At 34.2% G+C, this 12,070-nt stretch overlaps 2 protein-coding genes across 2 annotated transcripts; one reads left to right on the forward strand and one right to left on the reverse strand.

Annotated features, from left to right (window-relative positions):
• Positions 1-1,658: 1,658 nt before the first annotated feature.
• Positions 1,659-6,295, reverse strand: TRIADDRAFT_21872 (uncharacterized protein; the record flags this gene model as incomplete). The annotated part of the gene is made up of 17 exons (XM_002109732.1): positions 1,659-1,879; positions 2,044-2,129; positions 2,222-2,330; positions 2,448-2,518; positions 2,621-2,703; positions 2,788-2,903; positions 2,988-3,091; positions 3,163-3,242; positions 3,453-3,521; positions 3,672-3,719; positions 3,870-3,998; positions 4,086-4,136; positions 4,253-4,394; positions 4,477-4,655; positions 5,462-5,549; positions 5,630-5,747; positions 6,088-6,295. 17 exons carry the CDS (start codon positions 6,293-6,295, stop codon positions 1,659-1,661), a joined length of 1,902 nt encoding a protein of 633 aa, XP_002109768.1.
• Positions 6,296-7,594: 1,299 nt separating this feature from the next.
• Positions 7,595-9,108, forward strand: TRIADDRAFT_20474 (uncharacterized protein; the record flags this gene model as incomplete). The annotated part of the gene is made up of 3 exons (XM_002109171.1): positions 7,595-7,680; positions 8,257-8,379; positions 8,967-9,108. The coding sequence occupies 3 exons, from the start codon at positions 7,595-7,597 to the stop codon at positions 9,106-9,108; spliced, it is 351 nt and encodes a 116-aa protein (XP_002109207.1).
• Between the last annotated feature and the right edge of the window lie 2,962 nt (positions 9,109-12,070).

Consider the following 12,070-nt stretch of genomic DNA (forward strand, 5'->3'; position numbering starts at 1 on the left):
GGTACAGTACAGCATCTTTCTTGCTTGTATGAGACATTTTTAAGTTATTATTTCATTCTGGATTTATTTTAAAGCTAAATTTCAAAATAATAAAATTGATTACTTGGTAAACTTTTTGTATTAATCAGAGCTATTGTACCTAAAATATCAAATTATAGAATAACGGGGTCAACAAAAGAGAACGGTGTAACGTCTTTTATAAGACACTAGTCAAACTTATTCGTACTATTACTACGACTCTCTACGAAGCGAATAAGTATTCAACGAAAGTATTCCATTTGATAACGATTACGATATAGAGAGTAAAATTAAAAGTTAACATTTTATTCTTAACTGTCTAGTTCTACAATCGAAATCAATCTAGGAAAAAATTTGGAATATCTAAGTGAAAGAGCCAATCGAAAACAATGGAAATTTGGACATCCAGTATCACAGATCCGCCTATTAATATAACTAGACCTCTACAAAATGAGTCTGAAACGGCTTATTTAACAATATCTATCACATTAAATGCAGCAGGATTTATCTTTAATTCGATAGTGATGGCCTACATTATTCGAAATCGCTATACTCAAAATGCTGTAAACTATCTCGTCGGTAACTTAATATTATTTAAAATCTTGAATTCCTTTCAGTTGAATATTGCCAACATTTATATGACTATAGAGCAACAAGCTGGTTGGCCATTTGCATTAATGAATATTATCTGTAAGTTCAGCATTTACTTCTGGTTAGTATGTTATACCGCTTCAGTTGGAACACTAACGTTATTGAGTATTGAGAGGTATCGGGCAATAATTCATCCTCTTAACCCTCGATTACACGGTCGCAAGTTTACTATTATCCTTATAATTTTGTGGTAGCAGTAGCTGCATAATACAGTATAGTACTCAATGCAGTGTGAAGCTGTTAATGTTTACCCTTACTGGATGTCTATTTATATTATGATGTGCTACTATACTTGTGTAGGGTAACCAACATCGAAGTATACTCATAGTTAATTTAAATGCTACACGATCATTCTGTTGGAATCGCTAGTAGAATTTGGTTTGCACATTAAAGTAGTTTCGTAGCATTTGGCGACTCTTTAAAGAATTTATGTTAAGATGTTGTTTACTATACATAGAAAATAGTTTCACGTTGTCCTTAATATTTACTTATTTCTTGTTGCTAAGTTGTTATAGAAAGGCCAGTAAATAAAAATAAAGTAAATGTTAGGTAGATTTTACTTGATCTTCATGTTGGCTAAGTTTTCTTGCTTCTTCGACTAACGAGTTTCGTCTTACAGTAATAAGATAATACTAGCAATAATGCTGATACTAATTCCACATTAGTGAGTAAGAATTTTTTTCCAAACCTGAACTATTTTTAGCAATTCATTTATCTATTACATGAACTCATTAATATTTTGTTAAAGTCTGCGCATACCAGCTGGTAAAATATCGCTCTCCCATACCATAATTTTTAGTAGGTTTCTATACCCTTCCTAGAATCATTCACAGTGTTCTAGGAAATAAAGTAAGGACGTACGTGTTTACAGAAATACTATATTCTAAAGCCATTTATCTCTGTAATTCGTCAATGATCTATTTTAGATTTCGAACTGAGTAATTGTGCTACCGAATCAATAGTGTGCCATATACGTGTTAAAGATAATTTTATTCAACTGCATCGTCGGGAATCTTGATATTCATAGATTGTAAGATATTTGTAGCAGGGCCAGGCAACCCTTGCTGAGCGCTGTATGACTCTAGAATATTTTTAACTAAATTGATATCTACATCTATCGGCTTATAGTTATCAAGATCATCCGTGTCAAGAACATCTTTTTGGCCAACATTATCTTGCGACATCTTCGATCCGTTATCGTCAATGTTATCTATTAAGTTAACATATGTAGATTATTAGCTATGCTAATAATTCTTTCATTGTCTAAAGCACTTTAAATAGTCAACAGGAATTATAATTATCAATAACTAAAAGTACATAAAGGAATATTAAATCAGCATTATTTTAAATAATTTCTTGACTTTAACTACCAACCTTTAGCTTTAGTAAAACTCTTGCCCATGGTTGTTGGAGCTAGCTCCTGATCCATTTGATCCATATACTTCTGTACTTCACTCATGCTGGTATGGATATCTTAAAAAATAATGGTATTGACAAACAATGTCTTCAGACTATTTTCGAATTTTCGCTGGGGAATCATTTCAAGGAATACCGGTATAATTTAAGATTGGAATATATTATCTTACCTGATGAATCAAATTCTATATCGTCATTATTATCACTATCTTGCTCTGACAGGTCATCATTGTCGTTGATATGAACTATGCAATAGTAGCAATATCATAATCACAAACATTTATAAGCCATGTTACATAAATATGACGAAAGTCAGTTGATACCATCGATAACGTTAAGTATAGTCACATAATGGTTATAACCTTTTGTAAACTTGTAAATTGATTGAAGAAATGCATCAGGATCGAAGTCGACGTCGCAATCATTTTTCGAACTACAGCAGCAATGCATGGCCAATTAGGCAAGCTACACTGAATTCACTATAGAAACATACTGCGGAATCTTGACAAGAAAATTTACAATTTTAGACATTCACCTAGGAAATTCGGCGCCCTCATAACCTGATATTTTACTAATGAAGGATTTCATCCCGCTGGCGATGTTTCCGAGCTCCTTGGACTTAGAATAGGACATTTTACGAGTATTACATAATTAAAAACTTTTCCATCGATACTTCGCTTAAATGATTTCCAAAAAATTCACCTCCTCATCGTCAACTTCGAAATCTAAATCTTCTGTATTTAATTCATCTAGGTTTCCTTTCGCCTTTTCAATCATACTATCAACTTCTTGAGATGACAATTCTAACCAACTATCATCTAATCGTAACAATACGAATTGATGCAACTATAATCATAATTACATAGAAATAGAAACAGATATTGCTAATGAAGTAGCAGTACCGTCTTCCCGCTGCAATGATTCAGACGCTCTCTTTAAATCTTCGATTTTATAATTTGCGGTTCGGAGGATATTAAGAACTTCACAACCAGGATGATCAATATCACTGCAAGAATGAAGGGTATGTTATCATTTTAATGCAATAGTTTGCATGGAATTAGTTTTAATTTATCATACCCTCCCAGCGATGGATTAATGAAATATTGCTTTGCAGCATCAAGTAGCATCTGATACTTTTGAGAACCTTCTATCTCATTCTAATGACCAATAAAGAGATGGATAGTTTTACAATCTTTAACAATGATCCCAATCTTTTCATAAATATAACTATTTACGTGTGTATCATCCAAAATTGAATGAATAAGTCTTGCTTAAAATCAAGAAATGCAATGAATACTGTGTGTGTTTGTACAGTATTGGACACATCGAATAGCACTATTCAGATAATAATATCCAGTCGCTATTACCTGAAAGTACCCATGCTTTTTCAAATTAGACAGATAACTCTCCAATGCACGTGTAGTATGCGGGGTTTGCTTCAGTTAAATTATTAAAGAATAAGATAAGTATTATGGCATAATTCATATGGATCTTTCCTAATTGTACCACATCAATCCAGCCCTATAGAGAACTCATAACGTTTTACCAGAAAACTATCTGTAATCACTTCATACCTGGGTGGCTACGCCTGATTTACTCTCATGTCTGCTACATAGTATCTCAAATCCGCATGCCTTAATTCATTCGGAACAGTATAAAAAAGAAGCGATATTGAATTATTCCAGTATTATTCTGGTATGTGTTTGCTACAAGACATTAAGACCTAGAGGAATTGTTTAATGAAAAGTGAATGTTGCCTAGGATGCTCGAATTTTAAAGCCTACTAGTTTCATTCCAAGCTCATAAGCTTTATATTCTGGGTGATATTGAGACGGTAGTTTCCAAGAGCTGCGCTTATCCGGTTTGAACTTTTGTTGCAGCAGCTGAGCATACAAGCATCTTGTGAATGTAATCTAATACAAAGATTTATGCTAATATAAGCGAGAAAAGTTCCGTAGTTCAAAAAATTTTATATTACTTTGCACCCAAATAAAGTTAACCTCAGCTTTTATGCAAGTATCAGGAGGAAAATGCTTCATCAAGCGGCATACCTTAAATGAATGGTAATTAGATACTTTTAAAGTTAATTAAACTTCAAAATTTTATACACACGTAAAGCTCCGATGTCAATACAGACTAGGAATATATTATAATCACGATCACATACCTTAAGGTCTAAGGGATCGCGTTCGTAAAATGCTTGTACAGCTGGTGAAAGAAGTCCAGGTCTTGTTTTTAGGATATACGCTACATTAGCTGGAACATAAAGGTGAGCTCTGTGCTTATTTAATACTAATTTTTCTGGATACCTGACGAGAAAACGAGACAAAATTACTCCTATAGCATCTGTAAAGCAATTGATTGTCGTAGCCAGTTTTAGAAGTAACTTACTCTTCGATACGATTGAGAATTGCCTGTTGGATAGGGGAAGACGCCACAGTATTTACTTTTTGAGACGTGACAATTGCCAAAGCTTTGCCTATTGAAAGTTGGCCGACTGGTAAAGACGAGAGTTCAGCTGGTGTGTTAGGTAGGGGAATGATTTGTAATAAACCGTTATAAATAAAGACCTAATAGATAAAAATTGATTCTTGATGCCAATCTGACTTGTTTGCTGTTCATCAGTTCTCATATATACATGTGATAAAGTTGCACTTATCAAATAATAGACACATCCAAACAGACTACAACCTCTCACATTTATTACCTCAATATTTGCAAATATACACTTTGATGATTTACGGGTATATCGTTTAATAATATTATCTACCGATCCAATTTCTGGATATATTGTACATTTATGATACGTAATAAAAGGCAATATAAAACTGAATGTGGTCGATTTCGCATTGCTGTGAGTTTTAATAGTATTAAAACTGTTTGAGCTTGTTAGTGAAGTGGATCACAACCTACACTAATCTATAATCTAAAAGCAAACCATACGAAACTGCTATTGAGTTGTATTTATTGCTGCATTGGTACTTCTTTCAGAGTCACTAGAATAACACCCTAGGAACAATTACGCAAAATAGGATCAAAACTATCTTTACTTTAGTACTATTGTACAGCAGTATCATCATAATGACGCCTTATTTGTGCAGAACAGGATTACAGCTGTGTACGTAACAGGCTGTTGGTACTGTATACAGTCAATTACTATAATGGATGCGTTAACATCCATATTGCAAATTACAATACGTGCACATCTATTGTGTTGTTAGTGAATCGTATGGAAGTTATATGGTAGAAACTGGAAACTACTAGCCAGCAGTTGCACCAATAACTGCAGTGGAAAATATGTGAATTATATAAAGTTAAAATACAAATGCTATCGATTGATTTTAAAGATTTAACTTTAAAAGGTAGAAATACGGACCCTATTATCGCTAGTATTGGGCTCTAACCAGCTCGGTAGGTCATTTGCAGCTTCAATGAGTAAAAATTGCTCATCATTGTCCCAAATGCTGTTTGGATAGTAAAGTCATCGTTATACGCGTGCATATCACTATACCTGTAAGCTACTTTACAGTCAGTAATCCTATACCTAACAATAACGTCATCCCATGTCGAAGTTATTTTCCACAATAAGAAGACGATAAACCATTCATCATCAATATTGTCTGCAAACTCAGTCGAGCCATAAAGGTGAGCTGGACAAGCAGCTAACAACCATGGAAATGATGAGGTATAATAATACATTATTTTGAATTATTAGTTGGACTGGAATAAATTACCTTGATAGCCTAATATAGATGTATGAATATTGACTTCTGCAGTATTGACTATGCACTCATGCAACATGTACAGTATGATGAATCCACTACCGACATCGCGTTACAACAAGCTATGCCAAGATTATATTGCAGTGAATGATAATCATTTTTAATCTTAATTCTTTACCACTGAAATGAGCATTGTACAGGTCATACTTTTGAGTATGAAGCTGGAAATGACTTTCGATTTATGAATTCATTTTTGTAGCACATCAGGGTAAGGTCTAACCTGTAGGTGGAATCACTCGAAGGTTAAAGGATTCGTTATGCCAGATGTATTCGACTAGATACGACCTAAGATAAGTAATATATTGACTACGCCGATCCTGTAGTTGTTCATTGCATTTGGGCACATCTTGTGAGGTCAGTAGGTCTGCACTATAAATACGATATTCAACGGTGTTTCCAGCGATTTTAAGATTGGACAGATTCTCCATGGCGACCCCGACTCTCTTCCTATACGGTCTGATATAGGAATTGATTTATCCTTGTTCTACGCCAGTAGTTTGTTTATAATCGAGGCAACTGAGCTGGAGAAATTGCCAGTTCATGAAGTGATGGCGATAGCGAGTATTGTACACTGTGCACTGTACACTATGCACTGTACACTGTGCATTGTACGCTGTGCATTATACACTGTACAATGTACTGTAGATACAGTACTAGAGTACTGTACACTGTACAGTATATTGTACTGTACTACTCTATTTCGTCCTGGCCTGGCATGGCAGCCCCAAAGCGAAGACACCCTTGATTGTCCGGCCTCTCGATCCACCCTACCTTCGCTGTACTGTACAGTACACTGTGCGGTACAGTGTACAGTGTATGAGGAGGAATGCAAACAGAGTGACAGTCCCTAATGATGGACACATGACTATACTACAGTATAAAGTACTGTACAGTACAGTACAAAGCGTTTCCACAGTTCTCTTCCAATTTGTACAGTACAGTACTGTACTGTACTGTACAGTGTACACTACAGTATTCGTATACACTGTACAATGTACTGTAGATACAGTACTAGAGTACTGTACACTGTACGATACTGTACTGTATGTTTATTTACACTATTATACTGTACTGTACAGATTATTTACTCTACAGGATAATAATAAAAAAAAAAAATTTTAAATAAATCAAATTTGAGAAATTAATTTTTTAAAATAGCGCTTACATTACAGTACTGTACAGTATATTGTACTGTACTACTCTATTTCGTCCTGGCCTGGCATGGCAGCCCCAAAGCGAAGACACCCTTGATTGTCCGGCCTCTCGATCCACCCTACCTTTGCTGTACTGTACTGTACACTGTGCAGTACAGTGTACAGTACAGTGTACTGTATGAGGAGGAATGCAAACAGAGTGACAGTCCCTAATGATGGACACATGACTATACTACAGTATACAGTACTGTACAGTACAGTACAAAGCGTTTCCACAGTTCTCTTCCAATTTGTACAGTACAGTATTCAAAAGTTGAACACACGACCCTACAGTGTACAGTACATTCCGCAGCGTGCTATACTGTAGGTTGTAGACTGTACACTGTACGCGGCTTACTGTATGAGTGTATGAACATCTCACTTTATCAAACGCTTACTGTACTGTATCTAGACCTGACGTCTGTATCGACGTCAAGGTGAAATACTCCACTTGCATAAGCTCGACTACAGACCTGACGCCAACTGGATGTTGGATTTTACTTTTAAACCTCCTCTCCAGGCAACACAAGGAACATGGCCGCCCAAGAAAATAGCCAGCAAGACTTTCACTTTATCGTACCAAGCCCAGTACCAACTCGCCGACTAAGATCTGAATCCACGTAAGCTATTTATTCTATACTCGTCATAGTTGAACAGAATGAATCCGAGACAAGCTGAAGATTACAGCCAATAAAGTTCCTCACTGTACAAGTGTACAAGTGTACATCAGTGAAAAATAACTTCTCATTGACATGTTCTCTACATCACGCAGTCGACTAGAATAGAGATGTCTCTAGCATCAATCATCGTTGATAGACGTTCATTGCACTGTATGACCAATAGTATCCACAAAAATATGGACAAAGATAAATCTAGATCAATGCACATACCAACAACGTATTAATGTGTTGATCGAAAGGAGTTCAATTCCATGTGCCTAAAATGAATGTCTATTAGCGCACTGAATGTGCGCTATGGACTATATTAGTATACGCGTGTACGTGCAGACTCGTGGAACGAGTTCTTTTCAGCAAGATATTATATATTAATTATACACTAGCCAAACAAGACGGAAAGTATCGTTATGTCAATCGATTGTAATGCGACAATGGATTGTGCTGCATTATAAGGATATCGAAAATGGCTGAAGGATTTGCTTACAATGTAAACGCATGCATTTCAATATTTTCTTGTAGGCATGAGAGAGCTGTTGCCGGTGAATGTAGGATTGGAGTCTGCCATGATTTTCATCGGGACAAGGGCCATGGATTTATCAAGCCTGAGGATAGTAATGACTTGATATTTGTTCATATATCCGAGTAAGTGCTGCCAAAGACTGCATTATCTTGTTCTTTTTCAGTTCACGGTCAACATACATTACACCTTGAAATATTGTCAGTAGCATCGTTATCTTTGCAGTTGTATTGAAGAACCAGAATTCAATTTGGAGCCGCTTCTATATTCATATTACTGTAGATAGCATATCAATATATACAGTACAGTTGTTGACCGGTGAACAGTCGATCAATGAACTCTATTATCGATATAGTGTACTGTATACTGTGATACGGAACGCGAAATCGTTAATACTCTTTTATCATCACTGGTTGAGATAATTCATTGACCATAGTAGATGTTGCCTTTTAATGGTGATCAACCGTGTTATGTTAAAAAGTCGTTCAAAAAATGTTATTGTTCTAATATTAATGAGTTGATGATTTCTAGATAAAATTAAAATTGTTCGGTATAGACTATACACTGCCACCATGTTATTATAGGCATAGGCTTTGGAACTATAGTTATGATGTCAACTCGACGATTGTTGTCACTGTTATTTGTAAATTATGACGGATAATACTAAGAATATTAGGAGCTTTTCTAAATTAATTTCTATTTTCGAATATAGTATTAATGGAGAATACGTATTAAAAGCGGGTGATGCGGTCAAATTTAAAACTTGTCCTTTACCACCAAAATGTGATAAGCTGCAAGCTGTTGATGTCACTATCGTTGATGCCGATGAACTTTCTCATGAACGATGGTCGTAACCGTAGAATGGATTGGTCGTCCATAGCGAGTGACAAAACAAAAATTTTCACAAACAATAACCCTACGCTTCTATACATCGATCCATCTAATTATTAGTAATGTAAAATTGTATGGAGATATGATGTAGAAGTGATAACTTCCTTAATATTTGTATTACCATTCTAGGAGTATACGTATATAATCTTGGTTCGCTTAGTGGCCTTGAAAGTGTTACTGTCCGCATTAGTCAATATTATGCTAACTCGATTATATGGATGTTTATCCTTTGCTATATAACCGTAATATTACAACTACATTTTATTGTGTAGATGACTTCCTTATTGGTTATCAATAATCGGGTTTGCTATAAAAGGCGTTATAGAAAATGTCCTGTGTTCACATCTTAACCTTATTGTGTGATAGTATTTTATTGAACAATTACCGTCCAATTGATTATAATACACTGTTTTGCTTCTTCCGTACAGGTTAGTCCTCTTCCTAAAATATTTTTTTCCACTGTAGCTTGTATTTGTTCATCATAACCAAATTTAGATTAGGCTTTGTTAACCTTGAATGGCCGTTACCTATTTCAAATCTTAAGCAAATTATGGATCTGTACTTACCCTTAACTTCAACTCATATTCTCTAATCTCAACATTTACCAGATATTGTATCCCAAGTTTTCAAAATAATCATAGATCGTTACTGACAAGTTTCTTGATCTATTATTGCTGTATGACTGGTGTATGTTACCGTAACTATACCGTGATTTATTGATTGTAGCTATAATTTTACTTAGTTGATAAATGACATGTGATTGCATATTTCTTCATTGTGCGTGTCCATGCATTGTACTATAGAATTGTTGTGTTTTATATGATTACACTTCATAAATTGAAATCTTCAGGATAACGTTTTTTTTATTTTAGACATTTATTCGTCCCGTTTCATTTAGGCGTAAAATGTTTAATATTTCATGCAAAACTTTTTTATTTACCATGTTTGGTTCTTTGCCTAAATAATAAAATACAAGATTATAGATCATGGTTTTGCTTGCTATTGATCGTTAAAATACAGTATGTGCGACTTAAGATTACAGTGTATCGTACTGCTGCAGCACACAAGAGCTAGTACTCTATTTATTTAGTAAGGACATTATGTATTTGCATGTATACATTTTATAATATTTGCAATACTAAAGAATTCGTGTTATTTCCATTATTTCACCCATTATTTAATCGGCTATATTGAAGTGCGATTTTAAACAGAACTTAAGAACGCCAAATACTGTATTGGTCTATCCAACATTATAAGTACGCTTACATAATTTTCTAAAACTTTATCTCCATGTAATAATAGCTTTCAGAAGAATATAAATCAGAGATAATAGCAATGATTATTTAGCATTCATTGAAGCTACTGCACCTACTCTAAAATACTCTTAGACATAGCATAAAGCGATGTCATATGAGTTTGATCATTTCTATTCTATTACTACTATTCTTATCAATAAATTTTCGATTTGTTGACTAAATAACTTAAAACAGGTTAATCCCATTAATAGAGTTAAGCTTGCATTTATTCATGAAATCGTGACAGTTTCAATTGAACAAACTGATGCAGTAGATCATCTTTTAATTTAAAGTTGAAATTTTAAATCGATAACATTGTTTGCATTGTCGCTTTATTAGCTGAACGTGACAGTTGCAACAGTAAGTATCATTACACAGATTGCTAGTGAAATTTGACATGGTTACATAACCGAATTTTTTATCCATTTTCTCATCAAGGTGGAAATATCTCAATATCACGATACCGTTTTTTCAACTAAGTATTTATTGACTACTGAATACTGAATATTTTTAAATGGATTTATTGAATTTTGCTGGGCTTGTAGTTAATAGAGCGGTGGTAGAATTGTGATATAAAAATAGACTACTGCGAGTTAATTTACTGACATTAAAAGGTGTGCTAAGCTCTAATAATTGAGCTGTATTTTGTCGGATGATAAGCATTTCAACACCTGATAGTTCACAGCGACCTAGATTCAGCATATCTATGTATCTATTTAGTAATTATATCTATACTAATTTACGTCAATTAATACGAAAACTCACTGTAGAAATCTATTTAAGTGCATTTAGTCGTAAAATAAAAGTAGCAATTGCTTAAAAAGTGTTCGGAAGTCGTAACGTGAAGAAAATATAGCAATTAATCAATAGCCTGTAGAGTTCAGCCAAGAAATTGAGTGCTGATTTATCACTTGCATAGAGACTGAAAATAATGGAGGAAATAGCCTGAGTTATGGTACCTGAACCAGAGTTCTTTACAAATTTTTGCCACAAGGCTTTTGGTACTCAGACTACCACAGTATTACTCAAGTTAAGATGTTATTTTTCTAAAACTCGTTAATCTCACTGTAGTTTCTAACAAATTGTTATGACAGCTACTTATATAACATCAATACACATACGATTATACGCGTACAGATCATATTTGGTTACTTTTTGAAATAAATTTCTGGCTCGTAAGCGAAAATACCATGTGTGATATAGTCAAATATTTACATAGCAGCGTGTATATAAATTACTATGAATTACTATAAATACTCTAAAAAAGAGAGTGAGACTATAAGCACATTTGTAAAACTTTGGAATCTCTAAGATCTATGGCACACTATGTGAAAAGTATAAATAGCATAATTTTAATGTACTGCAAATCAAGGTCTGAATCAGATCACAAATAGTAAAATCAATCATCAAGTTTTACTTCCTGATAAAGATGCATAACTAAAATTAATTTAAATAGAGATTGTAGGCTATACAACTGAATCCTAATTATCACTTCTACTATATATTGATAAACGGTGGTACATCAGGTAAAAAAGCGCATCACAGGAAATATTATTGCTGAGTGAACGGGAAAATTTGATAATGTACTATTATTTAGCTAGCTAGCTTAAGTACCCCTTTAAATGTAGAC

This window comes from Trichoplax adhaerens, genomic scaffold (assembly GCF_000150275.1).
Source record: "Trichoplax adhaerens TRIADscaffold_2 genomic scaffold, whole genome shotgun sequence".
Classification (NCBI taxonomy): Eukaryota; Metazoa; Placozoa; class Uniplacotomia; order Trichoplacea; family Trichoplacidae; genus Trichoplax; species Trichoplax adhaerens.